General features: G+C 40.4%; 2 protein-coding genes across 2 annotated transcripts in view; one reads left to right on the forward strand and one right to left on the reverse strand.

The window, feature by feature from the left end:
• The window catches only part of LOC146312207 (neurotrypsin-like), a 52,933-nt gene that overhangs the window by 10,945 nt on the left and 21,259 nt on the right, over nt 1-20,729 (reverse strand). The window contains exons 3-7 of the mRNA XM_084741089.1: nt 17,295-17,337; nt 4,782-5,024; nt 3,322-3,460; nt 3,056-3,234; nt 2,699-2,846 (exon numbers count right to left, since the gene is read on the reverse strand). Coding sequence (XP_084597215.1) covers nt 2,699-2,846; nt 3,056-3,234; nt 3,322-3,460; nt 4,782-5,024; nt 17,295-17,337 — 752 coding nt within the window. The remainder of the gene's footprint in view (nt 1-2,698; nt 2,847-3,055; nt 3,235-3,321; nt 3,461-4,781; nt 5,025-17,294; nt 17,338-20,729) is intronic.
• Nucleotides 9,402-11,233, forward strand: LOC146312208 (E3 ubiquitin-protein ligase TRIM39-like). The gene has a single exon (XM_084741675.1). The coding sequence runs from the start codon at nt 9,430-9,432 to the stop codon at nt 11,116-11,118; it is 1,689 nt and encodes a 562-aa protein (XP_084597801.1). The 5' UTR covers nt 9,402-9,429; the 3' UTR covers nt 11,119-11,233.

Consider the following 20,729-nt stretch of genomic DNA (forward strand, 5'->3'; position numbering starts at 1 on the left):
TTTCAACCTCATGGTGGCACCAGAGGAAAAATCTGAGAATCACCAAAATATTCAGGAAACATCACCCAGGAATCATGAATGTCTGCTGAAAATTCAGCGGCAATACATTTGATAGATGTTGAGATATTTCAGTTTGGACTGAGATGAAAGCAATCAGCCTTTCTGTGTGTTTACTGACTCCTGGATCAAAACCTGAGGTACCTGCTCTGCTGCCCAGTTCTTATGAAACAAGAAGGAAAGAAAAGGCAAAAGAAATATCTAAAATAAATCATAACATTCAAATAAATAATGAATATCTCCTACAAGGATGTTACTGCATTCATGTGGTGATTAATTATTGATGCTACAAAGGACACTTTTGTGTGTTTGTGTGAGTTTGTACATTTCTGCTCCTGCATAGAGGTGATGCACAGACAATATAGATGGACTGAGGAGAACCTGAAGCTGGAGAATTTAAGATACAGTGAAATTTAACACTTAAAGTCCTGTGTTGATAGTTCAGTTAGTAAAATGGGTCTCTTTTCTCTTCCTGTAATAATAAAACCACATTTGATTGATAACTCGTGTAGTAGAACAACATGATAGTGAGACTGGGTATCAAAAACTTTAAGTTATAAAAACATGTCAAGTATGTAAATGTTTGACACATAAACCAGGAAAAAAAACTATCCAAGTGGGGGGAAAAAAATCATTTTAACTTCATTTTGTCTTCAAGTGTCAAAACACCTCAGTGCAGCTGTGTGCAGCTGTGTGAGAGCATCTATTATTCAGAAGCACAAACACAGATGGTGAGACGTCCCGCAGTGATGGAGGCGATGAAATGCAACCTAATGTCGAACATGGGGGGAGTGAGAGATTCCCCCCCACAGCTACAACTTCATCGCTGTTTGACACTCAGAGTTGTCGGGGGACGTTACACCTCCTCTGCAGGGGATACGAGGAGGGAACGCCTGCACGGATTCAAACATCGGTGACCGAAAAAGACAGATTTTCTTCCTTGATCTAAATCGTGTGCTCTGTTCCAAAAGTCCTGACACTGATGGTTATTCACTCCAGAGCTTCAGGGAAATAATAGTTTTATCTCTTATTTTTGAGCTTTTTAGACAGCTTTTCTCACCTCCTCTTTATTTAGTTTTTTAAATTAAAATACTGCAACTTCAAAATCAACCAAAGTAGCACCTTCCTCTTTAGCTCTGTCTTGGATAGTAAACAGGTCTCTTGCCCTTTGCACTCCGCCCGAGGTTGAGCGTTAACAAGGAGGATTTTGTGCACCGAGGACCATCCCAAACCAGCCAGGCAGGAGTAAAACAATAAAGAAAACTTTCCGACAGAAAGGCTACGCCAGCTGATTTAATGAGCTTCATTACCCCTGAACGGAAGTGCAGGAAAAGGGCAGACATCCTGCAAATTTAAGGTCCTCCTGAACACTTTGTCACACATGACAACACAATTTTTCAAGGAGAATTTAGATAAAAATCACATTATGTTCAATTAGCAACCATCCGGTCACACGGTGAATAATAAAATACACCAGCAGAGCCAGCAAGGAGTCTCTGGCTCTGTTTGCACTTCTTTTTAAAATGGGTTTTTAAACCACTCGTGTTCGTTACTTCATACGACACTTCTGCTTATTGCATCAGTCTGTTGCCAAACAAGCGCCGGATTTGTTTTGTGATCTGATTGCCTCAGACACATTTTAAAAGCAAGCATAAACAGGGTTTTGGATGGCAGAAGAACTGTCCAGATGTAGGCTACGATGAGTGATCATCCCTCTGCAGATGAGTTTCAAAATATTTGTAAATGCAATGTTCTTAAGTCAGTATTGTTTCCATGCAGTTGAAGGACTCATAAGTCCCAGCAGTACCCGTTTTCTTTCCAAGCCTTATAATTTTTGAGGATATATCCATGAAGAGGGTGCTGTGGATCATTTAAATGTGCCACTTCTCAGCCAGAGGTGAAGCAAGTGTGCAAAACTTTTCTAAAACCAAGCGTTTGCTGATGCATGAATCAGATTAGGACATCCTCGTTGGGAAAAACATGAACAATTTGATGTTTGCATCACTTCTCGTTAGGAAGTGGCGTGAGGCGGGTAATAGTGTATAATTTTTATTGTCAACAAATCTCACGACACAGAATTCATCCTATTAATAACAAGTATTAACTGCGTGGTCAAAGCCCGATCATCTTCTCTGTGATAAAACTCCATTGTTGCCCGGAAACTATTAAAAACACATCTGTGAGTCACGCTGTTGCGCAGGCCGACGTGTTCCTTCGTCACGATGAACATGGACACTGTAGTTTATTTTGACTCAGTCCCACATACACCAACCTGCTGCCATAAATACTCAGTAGAGCCCTAACTATAATGCCCTATTTCTGCTTGTTTCAGCAGCATTTGCTAAAAACTGCAGTGCCCAGCTGTTTGAGAAACTTACCGAACCTTTTTAGAAAATGAAAGTATATATTTGTGATTTATGTTTTCAGTAGGAACCAATGGGTTACAGAGAGGGTAGGGACTTTAGAAACTACATTGCTGGCTTTGGTCTTCGATGAGATTAAATGACGAGTGAAATAAAGGATGACGACATTCTTGTCTTTAAATGCAGAGTACTGTCCTCGGCTTCGTGTGTGATTTACCGTGCATTTACACTCTGATCTGTTTGGGTATAAATACTTGAAAAATCCCTGATGCACGTACCCGAAACCCAGCTGTCTGCACACCACCTCCGCGTCCCTGTCGTCCCACTGGTCGTCACACACGGAGCCCCACCTTCCTGCGTGATACACCTCCACACGACCTTCAAAATCTTCCTCGCCGCCGACCAATCGCAGCGGAGGGCCACTGCCTGAGAGAGGAGGTAGAAATATAGGTCAAACAGTATCCTTCCTGTCAGCCTGTCTTAATTAATTACAATATGAACTTAACAGGGATGCATAAATTATTACTTTGAAAGAACCTAATTTTTAATAAATAAAAATAACTCTGTGTCTCTCAGGTGTGTGTGAGGGAAATATTCAGGTCTGGTTGCCATGACACTGTAAAAGTCACACTGACCTTCTGGTGGCGCACACACCACTGCTGCTTCGTTTCCATGGCTACAGTCACCAGTGACGAACGTCCTGCTCCGGCACTTACTCAGGCTGTTCTCGTCTCCACGGCAACCCAGGCGCTCGTAGTGGAAGAGGCCGGAGCCTGAGCCGAACTGCGAGTGCTGCAGCGCCGTGCCGATGTCGCTGTCGAGGAAAAGTCAGCGGTGAGAACCGAGCTGAGGAACATCAACTCATGAGTGAGAACTTTTTGTGTTTTGTTTTCTGTCTCACCCCAGGCCCAGCTGCCTGCAGATCACGCTGGCGTCTCTGTCGGACCAGTGAGAGTCGCACACCGCCCCCCACTGGCCGTTCAGGTAGACCTCAACACGCCCACTGCCGGAGGACGAGCTGCCGACCAGACGAGCTGCACCTGAAAACCCACAGACAGACGAGGCGGTTTAATGTAACGAAACACAACAAGCTTTTAATGCCCAGAATTATTGGAATGACCTTCAACACCTTCTTCTGGATCATTTAAAAGCAGTATTACAAATCTCCCTGATTAACTGTTTTGATTTAGCTTTACCTTTCTTATCTGTCCTGTTTATTTTTAACTTGTCTGTAACTCAGTACATCACTGTAAATAAGGACAGCCTCAATGATTCTTCGAGTTAAAGTAAAGGTTTGAAAGCACACGATAAAAAATTCATCAGTTGTCCTATGTTTGTTCACAGTGCAATGCAATAGAAATGGTGTCACTGTGTCCACAATCATACTCAATCTGATAATCAATTCATTGTTTAAAGCTGCATTAATTGAGTTTTTTGGCCAATTGGGTGCAGCAGAACAGCATGACATATATTTTAATGGTGAACATATTAACAAGCAGCATTAGAATTCATTTGAAGCTGTGTTTCAGGTGACCTGATAAATCTTAGTCCAACATTTACTCTCTTTTAGCTCTGTTTTTGGTCTCCACCAGCTCCTGAGGGAAACATCTGTCTCTTCAGTTGATAAATGCTCCACTGTGTTCACTTGCTGGTTGCTAACTTTGTCTGTGTGCCATTTGTTGCTGAGCAGGTCGACTACAGCGAGTGATCATACTACGGTTATCAAACGTCCCAAATTAGAAGCAGCTGTCCCGATTCTCAAACCCTGTCCTTTCTGTCCTGAAGTGACAGATAATATGAACAACATGTGAATACATAACATTTTCTGTTCAAATTAATTATGTAGAATTATGTGGAAGAAAAAATAACATGTTTGTTTACACTTAAATTAGGAGGGACAAAACATAATAATAATAATAACTAATAATAAAAATAATATAAAAACAAAACAAAAAAGCATAAAGAAAACCCACATAAACAAAACAGTGGCAAATAATAATAATAGAAAAAAGAAAAAAGAAAAACCTACAATTTTCACTTCATCAATCAACCAATTCAATTTAATTAATACATTTTTAAAAAGCAGTTGCAGTTCCATGTAATGAACAGGAAATCATTTAACTATCTACTATATAATGATTGAATAGCAATGATAATTAATTCATTAATTGAATGAATATTAGAGTTCTTCTTCTGTTGACTGATTTCTCCAGTAGTGGAAACAGTTGATTAACTGATTTACTGTATTTCTTTATGATAACAACTGCATTTTTGTCTGTGTTTTGTTCTAAATCTTAAAACACATTGTAACTTTGTCTTAAGCAAGCGTTATAAAAACATCCCGGTGCTCCCTGGTCGTACCCTGGTGGCAGTCGCAGTAGGCCCATCCGATGGCTCCGGAGTTTTGTCTGAAGAAACACCAGGGGTTGGACTCTCGGTCGGGGTTCCTGCAGTAGTTGTGGTCTCCCAGCCCTCGGCCCGGGTACTGCATGACATAGTCTGGAAACTCGGTCCATTTCAGACAGGGGGCGCCAGAGTCCGTCTGAGACACGGTGCCGTTGTAGTATCCCAACTCTGTGAATCCTTCAGAGCAGGACAGAGGCACTGCACACAGAGGAGGAGGAGAGGGAGGGGAGAGTGTGAGTAAATGTAGAGGAAGATGGGAGAATAAGATGTTTTGGATGAAAGGAGGAGGATTTGGGTCAGAGAGGACAAAGTGAATAAAAGGGAGTGAAATGGGGAAAGTTTGGGGGACGACGAGTGGAATTGCTCTTATTCAAACCACATTATCCCCATGTCTGTATTTTATCTGAGCATAAAGGCTTACATGGATGATTCTCATTCACTGTCCACAGCCACAGCAGGATCCTGCCTAATGCATTTACCCCCGCTGATCCATGTTGGACCGGAGGAATTTCCATAACCTCAAACCGCCATTACTTCACACGGCGGTGATCGGACACTCGTAGTAATCTCCTCTGAGAAGGAGGAAGTGTGTGAGTGAAGCTCAGACAGACTGAAAGAGAAACTGCTGACATCAAAGTGGAGTAAAATTAGGCCACAAAATTTAGAGCAGGTTACACTCTGTAGCCTATTAAAAACCTACATCACACGTTAAGAAAAAGGGATTATACTGCGGAACATAACAAGCAGAGTTTTTGACTCAATTTATAGAAAGAGGAAAGCAGATTAGACAGGTAACCTCTGTACCCTTGTTTATAAGACATTTATATCATGTAAAGTGGATCTTTTGAAATATATAAGTGAATTTGTGGAAGTCAAAACAGTTAAAGCTGCTGTAGGTAATTCAAACAAACACAGTACACATTGTTTCACCTCTCTCTCTCATATCACTTCCTGCTATTTAAAGGGCACATTATTCTGTTAGGAAGATGTGTCTACATAGGTGGGTTCACAACATGCATACACTCTGTTTCAAGGGCACTGCAGTTAGTCCGCGGGACACAGGTGGGCGAAACTGGGTGCACATTTACGCACGAGGCACAGCAGCTGTAAATTCATTAATAGTGCAGTGAAAGTAAGTGTTTGGAGTAAAGCAGCCATGGTTTATTGGTTTAATGGTTCTACGTGCACACTCATGTCACTGTAGTCATGCTGCTGAGCCTCATGGGTAAATGCGTGCACAACGTCTCTCTTACTAGGGAGATGCTTCCCCCTGTTTCACCCACCTGCAGCTCATCCCCAGAATGTTCATTATTATGAACCGCTCCGCTCAACCTGCGGATCAACCTCAGTGCCTGCAACATTACAAGTGGGTCAGTTCAGTGTCTCTGTCCACTCCAAATCCATCATTTAAAGGGAAAGTTCACCCCAAAATCAAAAAATACACAAATACACATAGCCTGTCGTGCTATTTCTCCAGCTTGACTGTTTTGTTGTGAATTGCTGAGTTTAGAAGAGGTCAGATTTGCTTTCTCTCCAATATAATGGCATTAGATGGCACTGGTTTTGAAATCTTCACTTTTTTTTGTCCTTTGAGCAGGCCAATCTGGGTGCTATTTAATCCAGTTGTGTCAGTCTATATAGATAAACAGCACTACAGGCCAGTAGAAAATATGTTATGACAAAAAACAAGTAATTGAGAGATTAAATTCAACCCCTTTGCATCCAGATTATGCACCATTTAAACAGCAAAGTGGAGCTCGACACGCTCTAAATGCACCTGCACCATGCACTTAAGACCATGTGCTGTAGATCATTGAAATAAGGCTCAAAGAGCCTGCAGCTATGCTACAGTTTAAAAAGCAAGTCTTTCATTCTTTCTAATTATAATTTATTCGTTGATTCTTTATTATTTCTTTGTTTGTTAATTTTCTTGTTTCTTTCTATCCTTTTGTGTTGCCTTCATCAACTGATCTAAAAGTATGAAAATCCCCCTAAAGCCAAACAGTAAATGTTAATTTATTTGTAACACAGTATTTATCCCCTGTGGTTTTGCCACTTTCTCTTAAGGATTTTTTTCTGAAGCTTTAAGGGTTTTTTGGAGCCGAGCGACAACTAAACTGTGATTAATGGTGGAGGTGCTTCAGTAACCAGCAACAGTCTTATCTCTTCGACACACACAGCTTGGCGGTCCTGGAACATTATCTACGCACTGAAACTCTCATTCCCACCTCACACACACACACACTACAGTACAGTCGGGTGCAGAAACACACACTCGCACACTCTGGGTCGAATTTGGAGGAAGATCAGAGGAAGAGCAGAGGGAGGAAGAAGAAATCAATCAGGGAAAAATGTACTGAACTGAAGCAGAAATCTACCCTCAAACAATAAATAATACAGAGCACACTCAGACACTAGACCTAAAAACAACCCTCACTGGTATCCAAACCTTAAAAAGCCTGTGACTTCACAAAGAGGCGCCTGTCCCTTTAAGGAACATGACACAGGAGGAAACTGAAAGTAAAGTTCCTTCCTGGGAAACAACCGTGCTTTCTGTCTGCCGTCATTATTTCTCCTTTGCAGACCAACACCCGCAGACGCACAGTAAGTCATAACTGAACCAGACTTTGATTATAACACATGAGAAATGAAATATATGTTGTGTGTAGGTTGTAGTTTAATCCCGCCGTCTGCTATGTGAGCCTTTTTGATGAGAAATGCTGCTTTTTCAAACACCATGAACAAATGCCCTGTCTAGGTTAAAATAATTTAACCACAAAGTCTGTGTAGTAATTTTCGCTTCACGTGAGCTTCTTCAGTAGTTTGCACAGTTCTTGTGGAAATGTAGATGTTCAAATTTACTTTTTTAACTTTGTATGCACTGTGAGGACTTATCCTGCATGTCGGCTGAAAAAGTGGGTTTAACATGGATTCCTGACCTTGGAAACAACAGCTGACTGAAAAAAAAACTCATCTCAAAATCCATTTACTAACTTTTCAGGAGCTTTCACACAGATTGTGTATAATATTGTGGTTAATTTTTTTCAACTACTGTTGTGCAAGAATTAACTTTGGTATCTGCTTTTAAGCCAACGTGGATGAGGAGTGTCTTTCAAACTTCTAAACCTGTGGCTTCGTGGTACTGTGTGTGTCAAATACAGGTTAGAAAATAATCAGTGAAATAAGTACTTTTACATTAAAATAAATCTCTTTTACTGTTAAAATATTTTTGATGCTTTATCCTGCATTAGATTATTAGGGCCAAGCAAAGGGGGAAAGGAGAGGAGATTTTTTTTTAATTTAGCATTTTGTGAATAAAGTTAAAAAGTGAAAATAAAGTCAAACTTTAAGTATTAATGCCAGGCATGAGAAAAAATATATCAGAAGAGAAAAAAAAATATTTTGTGAATAAAGTTGAAAAAAAACATTTTCAACATTTCAACTTTATTCTCAAAATGCAAAATAAAAAATGTCCTTTTTTCACGTACATTTATTCAAAGTATCAATGCCCCACAAATGCATTAAAGACAATGACTGCAAGCCCATAAACATGGATGTAAACAATGCAAGAAATTGGCTTCATCATGCATCATCGATTAATCTGCCAATTATGTAGTAATTATTAATCATTTGGTTGATAAAATATAAAAAAAATGTTTTAAAAAAGCTATGGTTTCCAAACCCCATGCTAACATCTTCAAAACACACAAGATTCTAAATTATTCAAAAATAACTTAGTTATTATCAAAGTAATCGCAGATTAATTTTCTGTCAGTTGACTAAAAGATTAATCGACTAATTGCTTCCACTGAAAATACATTGAAGAGAAGCCCTAAATGTAAACAGAAGCTTTGTTTGTTTAGAATTAAACTCCTCAGGGTATCTTTGAAGTTAATTCCATGAAAACTGATCAGGCTCCATCTGCTGATTTAGATCATGTGATACGATCGAAAGCTCAACAACAGCTAATAAATAGACCTTGTGGTTAAACTATGTTTTGCAACAGCAGTTCCCAAAAGTAAAATTTGAATCCTAGTGTGACGTTAACGTGAATATTTTATCCTGACTGATCTTGGGGTTGTACCCGAATCAGATTTGGTTGTTCAATCTGAAGCAACACTTTATTGAATTGTCAGATTTTTTAACAGAGTTTGGCAGGACACTCATGTGACAGTGACAATCTCATAATATAGTAAACAAGTTAAGTTAAAGCCTGGATTATACGCCCTCTGATCTAATGTGTGCAAACTAGACTAATGATGGATTGTAAAATGTGCAACAATAGATAAAAGCCGCAGACTGCATTGTATTAAGTTGCTGTAAGTTTTAAATCTTCTTAGCACAAAGCAGAAGATCATATATGCATCTGTTTCAGAGTATAATACAGGCTTGACTCAGACAGGAGGGGACAACTTGAGTTAGTGGAGTAATTTCATCCCTTGAGCAGTCACTCTGCAGCTCCTTCTGATGAATTAAATGTCCCCTCGAGGACACATTGTCTGACAAGAAAGAGGAATCCCAGTCGACTGTGGGATTTCTGAGTTATGATTTAAATCTTCGACTTTCCAGGGCCAGCCCTAATTGAACGGTTTGTTTTCCAGAAATGGCGACCAGCAGCAGCCTCTTATCTGAGGAGCAGTTTCTTTGTTCCATCTGCTTGGATGTCTTCACTCGTCCAGTTTCCACCCCATGTGGACACAACTTCTGCATGTCCTGTATCACCGCCTACTGGGACGACATACCAGTCTGCTGCTGTCCCCTCTGTAAGGAGGAATTTGAAAGGAGGCCGGATCTCAAGGTCAACACTTTCATTTCAGAGCTCGCATTGCAGTTCAAGTCACTTCAGGTGACAGACACTCACATCTGGAGCTCATCAGACCAACAGCAGGCCAGCTGTGAAGGTGCAGTGCTGTGTGATATTTGCAGTGACACACAGGCTGTCAAATCCTGTGTGGAGTGTCTGAGTTCTTACTGCGACGTTCATCTGGAGCTTCATCACAGAGCGCCCGGCCTGAAGAAACACACGCTGGTCGACCCGTTGGCGAACCTGGAGGACCGGATCTGCAAGGAGCACAACAGACTCCTGACGCTGTTCTGCAGAGACGAGGAGACTTTGCTGTGTGACATCTGCGGCAGTTCGCACCACGCGAGCCACGTCGTGCAACATGTACAGCAGGCGCACAAAGAGATGAAGGCTCTGCTGGGGGACGCGGGTGCCAAAGTGCAGGGGATGATCCAGGAAAGGGTGCAGAAGGTCCGAGCCATAAAGGAGTCGGTGAAACAAAGCAAGACAGACACCAAAGATGTGATCGGAAACGGCGTGAAGGACTTGACGGAGCTGGTGTCTGAGATTCAGAGGAGCAAGACGGAGCTCGTAGAGGTGATGGAGGAGAAGCAGAAAGCAGCAGAAGAGCAAGCAGATGGGTTTATTAGCAGTATGGAGCGGGAGATCGCTGAACTTCAGAAAACAACACGGAAGCTGGAGGAGCTAAAACGCACCAAAGACGAGCTCTGTTTCCTCCAGAGCTTCCCAAACCCATCGCTCTTCCCACACACGATGGACCTGTCCACGTTCAGCTTCAGCAGACACGTGGAGATTCATCACATGCGCAGATCTTTCAGCAAATCAGTGTCTCAACTCCGAATGCTGCTGAATAAAATGATCGCAGAGATAAAACAACTCTCCGACAGCGCGGATGTGTCAAACGATGCCACGCTGAGATACATGCAGCAGTACGAGGAGATCGTCCTGCTCGATCCGGACACCGCCCACCCTCTGCTCATCATATCCGACGACAGGAAGCAGGTGAGGTACAGCATGGGCTCGGGTCTGTGGGGGAACCAGATCCTCAACCCCAACACGTTCACCGAACATCTCGCAGTTGTGGGACACAGAGGCTTCGCGTCACGCAGGTTTTACTTTGAGGTGTTCGTGGGCGAAAAGACCGAATGGTGTCTGGGCGTCGCCACGGCGTCCATCCAGAGGGGAGGGCCGCTCGTTCGGAGTCCTCAGAGTGGACTCTGGGCCATCTGGTTCCTGGTGGATAAGGTGGAAACCTTCAGTGCTCCAAATGTGCCAGTGTTCATGGGAAAAGTGGAGCGGGTCGGCGTGTTTGTGGATTACGACGGAGGGCAAATTTCTTTCTACGACGTAGAGACCGCAACACATATTTATTCATTTATTGGGTGTGTTTTTACCGAAGAGCTGTATCCGTACTTTAATCCTTGTGATAATGAATATGGCTCAAACTTGGGGCCGATGGTAATTGTTCCCGTCAGTCATACGGAGTGAATGGAGTGGAGTCTGCAGGACACACTGATGCTCACAATTTACTAATTTGGTATTGACTGGTTATTGATAATCCAAAGATCTGATGTTTTTCACTAACACATTAACGCAAGTTCAGCCAATCTCCTCGCAATTTTGTCCCATCACCGCAACTTTTACACAAATTTGACAAATCATCACAACTTTACCACAAATTCCACTAATCATAGCAGTCCTCAAACTTTATTTATGAATGCTCTGTGTACTTTTATTTTTTAGCATTTTGTGTTTTGTCTGAGTTTAAGCTCTTCTTTATGAAGGTGCACATCTTCATTTACAAATAAAGTATATTTTGGTAGAATTTTTGTAATCCTCAGAAGACTCAGAACAGAGTGCGCTTTTATTCTTGCTGGAACAAGTTTCCTTTGATATTTACTGAATTATGCAATTTTCACTCGCTCACTCAATGTCATTGTAAAAAACAAGTTTTTTAGAAGAGCTGCTGTGAAATCAGCCATTTTAGGCCACACCAGTCGCCCCCAAAAAGCCTGTGAACTCCTGGAGGGACTGTTTTTTATTTTATATTTTTTTATTTTACTGGGCCGTGGACTTTGACACGCTTTAGCATCGTGGTGTGGCGGGACTTTTCACTTGTGGATAAAAATACAATAAGATGCACTATTTATGACACACAGCAGCGACACGAGTGACCTCTTCAAACATTTAAAAACATTTGTATGTATAGAGGCTAAACAAAACAAGATTTTTAATTTTATTATTGTTTTCATTATATTTCTGTAAAATACACTATTTTTACTCTTATTAGCACAAACATTTTTATTTATTTGTTTTCATATTTGATTTCGGAATGAATTTGTTATTTATGGCAAGAATGTGTCATGTGATTTTCTGATCTTATTTTTTCTAAAAATCATCTTTATTATGAAAAATTACATACCCATTTAAAAAATGAGTATTACTATCATTATTGGCAAAATTATGAGCCAGAGAATCGATATCATATCAAATTTTAAAAGTTTGGTATTGCTTATCTCTAATGGAGACTTTAGAAACTCAGTTGTGGGTTATTTTCTAAAATGCAACTGATGTATTGGATTGAAAAAAAACAAACAAACATGAAGTCTCACAAAATATGTGAAGCATCTTTTCAGAGCTTCTTTTGCTGATTCTGTAATTTTTTTTTTTTTGGATTAATTATTTGTAGAACAATGTCAATTTACAAATTTTATTTATTTAATACAAATTTTGCAATACTCTAGTTGGTGATTAAGCATCAACAGTCTTTAATAAATATGAGCGAGGGTTTGGGCAACAGACAAAATAAAATATCACAATATTTTTGATGTTGATTTTAGAACAGTATTATAGGGACAACTATTTGTGCTTTCACAAAATATTAACACTGATGATTTTGAAAATTAATTATGAGTGATGTAGAAAGGCAAATAACAGAACAGCTCGAACAGTCTTGTCAGGTCAGACAATTTCACCAGTTTACTGTAATGCAGCCTTTAAAACCAGCAAAAGACGACACTCATATCACAACAAAAAGATATCCAGAATCTAAGACGATATCTAGTCTATTATCACAATATCAATATAATATAACAATAATAATATCAATATAATATTGATATATTGCCCAGCCCTGATACGTCAGCAAAAATATGTAGACTGTGCAGCACTTACATCTAAATCCGCTAATATTATCAAAACTAATCAGCTGCCAGGATATTTTTATTGTGAAAGTCACGTCCAGCCAAGATAAAGGGAAGTTATTGATCCGACAGCGATGCGGGCTAAATGCTAAACATAAACTGTATGACAAAGGCAAAAAACAGTCAGTGGAGAGAGAACACTAAACAGGAGTGATCACTGAAAGCCAAGTCGTTGGGGAGAAGCCTGCCATGTTTAGAGACGGTCAGAATAATGATGTCAGTGACTTTGCTGCTTTTAAAAAGTGCCAATAGTTATTAGCTTTTGATAGCCGCAAGTTACGCACATTGACGCTAGAACGCTACTGCTAGAGTCCTCGCCGACACCAGCATTAAATGGTCTCTGGCCTAAATGCATCTCTGATTTACTTTTACGTTATGAGAGACCCCTCAGATCATCTGGAACAGGTTTACTCAGTGTTCCCAGGATCAGAACCAAAAACAAGGTGAAGCAGCCTTTAGTCTCTGTGCTCCCCACCTGTGGAACAAACTTCCTGAACACCTGAGGTCAGCTGAAACCGTCGGCTCATTTAAATCAGGGCTTAAAACATTACTGCTCACTGCAGCTTACCAGTGAAGTGGATACCTTACATATTTTTGCTGCTTTTTAGCTTTTGTTTTTAATTATCTCAAACGTAATTTTAATGTTCCTTTAATGTTTTTTCAAGTTCTGTATAGCAATGGTACTATATAAATAAAATTGCCTTCCCTTGCTTTGCTGCTGACTGTGTAACCTGTGTGTTTAATCAGGCGTTGGGTCGTGTAACTTATAGTTAACGGGTCGGTTCTGGTTCTGAGCTTTGTGGGTGTGGGTTTGCAAAACTGGACCTGAGCAGGACTCTGGAAACCGGCACAAACAAACAAACACATATTTGGCAACTGGAGGTTGTTTTGGCAAAGAAACATGAGAAAATGCTTCAACCACCAGGGCCAAAAGTGTAGAGCTCACAGCGTAGTCCAGATATTGGTCCAGTTCCAGCGTCCACCATTACAGACTAATGACCTGAGGACGTCTGATTGACTTTTTCAGCCCTTCATGCACGCTTGCTGTGACTTTGCTCAAGGGAATAACCCACAATGCAAAGTGCGCAAGGTTAAAACAGTGATACCAGTGTAATTCTCTGTCGTAACAAAAAAAAAAAAAAAAAAAAAGTTTTCTTTGAGGTATAAACACAGCTGGAGCTGCATGTAATTATATTTGTTCTGTCCCTAAATGTCAGAAAATATCTGAAAGCTGACAGACCTTGTTTTGTCTGATCAAATAAGTCAAACAAAAGCAGCAAATCATCACATTTGACAGCCTGGAACAAGTGATGTCTGGCAATTTTGCTTGAAAAGTGCCTCAAATAATTAATCAGTTATAAAAATAAAATACCTTAATAATTGCTGAATACTTTTCAGTCGATGAATTAATCAATTTTCAGATCTACACACGTAGTTCTAACCAGCACTGATGTGACAGCATGGCTTCCAAATATGTTGCTTTGATTCAACAACAAACAGTCCGATTCTTTACACTACAAATAAAATATGAGCCACACCTCTTCTTTCCACAGAGATGTGATTTCAGAGCGCTCTCTCGTTCTTCAGACGGCTCCTACCGTCAGGCACTTATGATGATGCAGGGGACGTTAAGTGCGCCGCACAGTTATTCACAAAAGACATTTTGACGAGTCTCGGCAAGAAAAGCACAGGTGTTAGTAATAAAAAGAATGATGGCCGAATTCCATTTAGCTGCGCCGGTTTCAGGGTCCTGGTATTGTTAATGCTGTAATGACAAACTGTGACACTGGCAGATTTAAGAGCCATTGTTAATATTATTGCTAACACCTGCGCTTTCAATGACATCTGATGGAAGAGCGAATGAATAGAACCCAACTTTCAAGGACATTCTGCATCATGTCTGTGTATTCTAAGCTTTTTGTGTGACATTTAACACCATTTAGTCCAGTGCATTTCATGAGTTTTACACGTCAGGTGATCTTTGTCATCATGGTTAATGTTGTGAAACAGTCGCAGTTTGGTTTGGTTTAGGCAACAAAGATATTTGGTTAGGTTTAGGAAAAGATCATGGTTACTTAAGTAAAGTTACATACATGATGCAATATGCAGCAACTGCATGCAAAAATGAGTACTGCAGTCCAAACAGCAAATTGGAGCCACAGACTGTATATTAAATAGTTTGAAATCCTATTCAATATACAATCGATGGTTGAAGCGAGTTGTTGACCCCCGCAATCTCTTCTGAAGACTCAGGGAAGGCTCTGCAGGCTGCAGGAACACTGCAGGAGCGCAGGATGATCGCAACATCATAAACTGACAATAACAAGCGACAACAAGTCCTCTTTGATCAGCTGTTTATAACTGTCAGTCGTCTGTAAACATACAGAGTCTGTCTGTCCTAAAAACTGGAGTTGGAGTTCAGTGACTGCCTCCATCAACATATTGCTCCATTTAATCGTTAGAAACATCTGCAGCTTCTACAAGATTTCTGATGATTTCTTACTCATCCAGCAAACTAGAACCACAGCTGCAGCGTTGATGTCAGAGAAGCAACTTAACAGTCAATATATTACAGATTTTTTTCTTTAATAAAATAAGTAAATAATATCTTTCGGTTTTACACCGGACATGAGCTGCCGTTTCCTGGGAGAAAGTCCCACACCCATCGATCCACCCCACCTCTTCCTCCATACAGACTTTCTCCCTCTTTACACTGTTACTTTTTTTTTTCTCTAATACATTCGTGCATAAGACGACACACCATCTCTGGATAAGTCAGTACAAGGCATGAAATAACGTGAAAAGCAAAAACGGTGTTGTGATAACATTTGCGTTTGAACGTTATTCATTCACCTTTTTGTGCTTTTCCTACTGAGACTTGTCAAAATGTCTTTAATACAATAAGAAAATCTGTGAAAACAGATCATTCAGAATTGAAGGTTAATTCACCAGCTGCTCTTGTTTAAATAATCGACATAAAAGGTAGTAAAAACACTACATACCATCCAATATTATTATTCCTAATTTAATTGTGATTTTTCAGTCATATTTAAGCTGATTCTTATCAACTTATTTGATGATGATATACTCCTAATTCCTTATACATTATTATTTCAAAGACATTAAATATATTTATGTCATTTTCATTGTGTAAGTCATATGTTGTTATTGTGATTTTGTTTTTATGATTACACAGAATGTGTCTTGTCACTGTAGTTACACTTGTGGGGATGCTGATTAACTGAATGAATAAATAAAAATATGTTTTAAAGCTGTATGTGCTCCGTAATGGTGATAAAAGTTTTATGGCCAGCTTGATGAAATTTTAATAAAGTAAAAAAGCCTTACGTAACTAAACTGGGCAATATTCTCTCTGTGTGTCTCTGTCACATCTCTCAGTTCTGTCACCAGTGAAAGCAGGACATCTTAAAATGAACGTTTCTCTTCTTTTGTGTCTGATTTTCATCTTTTAATGTCCTGGTTTTTTTTCACTACTTCCTTCCTCTCTCCGTCCTGTATGTCTCATTCAAGTCCTCTTATTCATCTCAACACCCGCAGCATTCACACACACACACACACACAGACAACACTCGCCGTTAACACCCTCCTCATTGCCACGACAACGGTACTCTGCCCATCGCCATGGGAACACTCAGTCTCCCTGCTCCCATAATCCATTTCCCAGCCACAATGAGTATTTGACACGGTTCACACTCGGAGGCTTGCTGTATGGGGGGTGGGCGCACAAAACACACACATTTCAATCAAAATGGAATATGGGGAAATTTCCTTTTCTCCATTTTGCACTGTTTCACTTGGTTTTGATGAATTTTGGTGCAACAGAGCAGAGCTGGAGGAAAACGCTGCAACAATCAATCATCTGGTGCAACATTTGTTGAATTCTTGTGATGAAAATCAAACTCATCCAGGTGATAATTATATTTTAGAAAGCTTTGAGGAGGTTTCCACACAATCTGGCCGGTGTAGCTGCAGATAGACAAGAAGTGTGTTTGTAATTTCATGTATTTTTCACTTGTCCGTCAAAACGTGCACGGCTGTAAAAGCTAATATTTCAGCAGTGGAAATGAGCCCAACAAGGAGGAGGAGGAGGAGGAGGAGGAGGAGGAGGAGGAGGAGTTCCTCGCCCCACCCCCCATCATGGCCTCCTCTCCTCTCAGGGATGTGGAGAAAAGGAGGAAAATTGAATGCAGAGGGGTGCAGGCCGGAGGGAAGAGCAGAGGTAAGAGCTGAGGCTGGTGGATAAAAGAAAGACGAGGCGTCGACAGAGGGGGTTTATGAGTGTCTGAGTCAGAATGTGGGTTAAACTGGAGGAAAAAAAAAACACAGATGGAGCAGAAGGGAAGAGACGGTGGTGTAGGAGGAGGAGGAGGAGGCAGGATGGAGAGAAGGTTGATTTATAGCTGAGTGTACAGACAAACAGGAGCATCACCTCCCACTTACCTGAGTTCTGCACCTCGTTTAAGTAACTGTCCTCAGCCACCACCTGCAGATGGGAAGAGAGGAGAATCTCAGTATTCTGGCTGTTATTCAAGCAAAAAAAAAAAACACGATTACTGATATGGAAGAAAACTAAAAACAAGACAGACTGCCAAGGTTATAATGAGGTTATGTTTCCTGTTCCTTTTTGTTGGTTCATTAGCTAAATATCTCAGACATTTCTGAGCAGATTTTACTAGATTTTGGAGGAAAACTGGGTGCTGGGCCCCAGAACAAATGATGAAAGCATCACGGTCTCAATAACAGGAGCATTTCATGATGCATAAATAAATGCATGAGGATTGGTGAATAAATGATGATCGTTAATGCTTCTATCCATATCACAAAAACACCACACAAAGGACCGTTCACACCCAGAAAGATAACTCTAACAATAACTGTAACGATAACGGTGTGAGCATCCATACTGATGAACGATCAGACAGCGGCGCCAGGCACACATCTTTTTTATTCATACTTCGGTGTGAGTCAGCATCAGTTTGATCGTATCCTGGCGACCGTCAAAGAGGACCAAACAAACTTATGAGACTCCATCAGCACCAGAGACCATTTGGCGGTATGTCTCAGATAAAATGGTGTTTTTATGAGTAATTTGCACCTAATATTCCGTTATATACCACAGTAGCCATGACTGAGTGATTGGAAGAGACAAGGCTTCGGCAGTATCTCTTTTTTGACGATATTCGTGAGGAGGAAAAACATCAAAAGCTGGTAATAAAAGTCATTGTAGGATGTATGACGTTATCCAGCCTACAAAGCTATATGTCTAATATGTATGAAGCCTTCTTAGATTAGTCTTGGTGGGTTTAAATACATAAGGAACAGTTATAAGCTCCCTTCTTCCATCGATTCTTGCAGAAGGAGCCGGTGTCACCGCACATCACTGTGCTGAACAGAGATGATGTACGGTTGGTGGAGTCAGACTGGCGGTTGAATAAAATCAATAATAAACTGCTTTTATAGTTGGAAGAAGTCTTTCTCAACATAAAGTTATATGTGGCAATATTTTCCATATCTAGTCATATTTAATTAACTGGCAAGGAGACCTATTGAGAAGAAATGCCAGCTGGCTGAATTCCTTTTTTTTAATGAATGAATGTCGTTCTATATTTTAATTTCCAAAAATTAAAAAAACAGCTGCAACTTCTATGTTTCAGATAATTTTATTTACACTGACAGTACGGAAAATCAAACCCGCAGGATTTCTAAACACCCTGGTATATTGTAATACTTTCATACCACCCAAACCTAGAGGAGACCATCTTAAAAGTGTTTCCTGAAAGTCATCAGTTAGCTTGAAACTCAATTACAAACAATACGCTGAGACTGGATCAATACTGGTTCAATACCTAATAGATCAGAAACACAACGTCCACAAGGGACACAAACTCTGGACATGTAGTATACGGTTGCAGAAACTAGTCATTGTTCACACGTCCACAGGCTGTCCACGTCTCAACAGTCTAATGTACAGACACACATATACGACTTTAACATGATCAGAGCCGTGGTTCCTCTGATGAGGACGCCTCCTTGAAGGCGTTGTGTAAACTCAGATGGAACATCTACTGATGGTCACTTTAAGGACGAGTCTGACTCATCCTTGTACAAAAACTTCAGTACAAATTTCAGAACATTTTCTGTGACAGGATTCTGCTTCAGCCTTGGCGAAGGCGTTGAAGATAAAACTCTCAGGTCAAAGCCAGAAACTAGAGAACAAAGGAAAGTCTGATGTCAAGAGGTAAAAACATAAAAACGGGGGAGTTTTCTCACAACTTCCACACGTTTTGTGAATGAGTTCATTCATTAACAGCAGGGATCAATAGTGAAAGAAAAAAAATATAACAAGTATAAGGCACCGAGGTATAAGAGTGCAGTGTTAGGTGTGAAAACACACACATAGACACACACACTCACACACGTACACACGCGCGCACAAATAGTAGTAGACAGCATCAGATGATATCTGACAGGAGAGTGTCTGTTTCATTTTCAGAAATCAGGTCACACCTCTGCACAGTGGGACACCTTGCAGAAGAGGAGAGGACACACACATGTATCTCTCTCACACACACACACACACACACACACACACACACACTGCTGTCACTGTGGAATAACTGTAGCGAGAGCAGTGAAATACAACACATTTCACCTTCAAACAGGTGAGCTCTGATCTATAGTTGTCTCTTTACAACAACACACACACGTCTGCAACACACATGTGAAACACACACACACACATTTGAAGCACACACCTCCCAGAAGCCTTTGCTGAGCCTAATGATATTAGAACAGGAACAGGTGACCTGTGGTTGTGAACATGGATGCTGATATCTCCATCCATATCAATCACACGGCTCGATTACAGCGCTAATCAGTTATGACGCTCTCACAGCTGCGTCCAGTGCACGGCCATGCAAACACACGTAAACACACACACACACACACACACACACTGAACAGAGCAGGACATGTACAGACAGATAGGACAAATAAAGATGCAAGAGAGTCCATTTCTGCCCTGAGTGAAAATACATTACTGCAGGATGGAGCGGCTCTCAAGTGTTTTTAGTCGAAGCTTTTAGTCCTAAATGATAAAAGTGTGTTTTAACCTGACTGTTGTTGCTGGGCAGGTTTTTTGGAAATTACAGTCCACCTGCTCTCTCCGATAATTACGGCAGTTTAAACACAAAATTAAAGCAGAATGTATTTGTGCCGACCTCTCCTGTCTGCAAACAGTCTCCTCTGTGGTGCAGTTTGTGCTCCGGCAGAGCAGCTTTATGTAAGATGGGTTTATGAAACATTGCTAATATGATGGCAGAGGAGGAACTGGAGCTGCAACCATTAACCATTTAATCGATTATTAAATTAATCATCAACTATTTTGATAATCAGTTAATCAGTTTGGGTATTTTTTGTTAAGAAAAAAGGCTGAATTCTTTGATTTCAGCCTCTTAAATGTGAATATTTTCTGGTTTCTTTTCTCCTCTAGGACAGTAAACAGAATATTTTTGGGTCGTGACTCAAACAATAAATTTGAGGACGTCATCTTAGGCTTTGGGAAACACTGATTGACATTTTCCTCCATTTCCTGATAATTTATTATTTATTATTTTCTCAATAAATCAATTGATCCATAAAATTCCATAAAAAAAAGGAAAAAAGTCCATCTCTATCTCATGAAGCTGGATTCAAATTGCTTGTTTTGTCCAACCAACAGAGCAAAACCCCAAAAATACTCATGTTTCAATAACAGAAAAAGAAGAAAAATAGTTTATTAGGATCCCAACTGACTGCAGCAAATATCACCACTATTCTTATTTAGAGGCTGAAACCAGGAATCTTTTTATTATTCTTGCTTAAAAAAACGACTTG

Source organism: Lutjanus erythropterus, chromosome 17 (genome assembly GCF_056507025.1).
Source record: "Lutjanus erythropterus isolate fLutEry1 chromosome 17, fLutEry1.hap2, whole genome shotgun sequence".
Taxonomy (NCBI): domain Eukaryota; kingdom Metazoa; phylum Chordata; class Actinopteri; order Lutjaniformes; family Lutjanidae; genus Lutjanus; species Lutjanus erythropterus.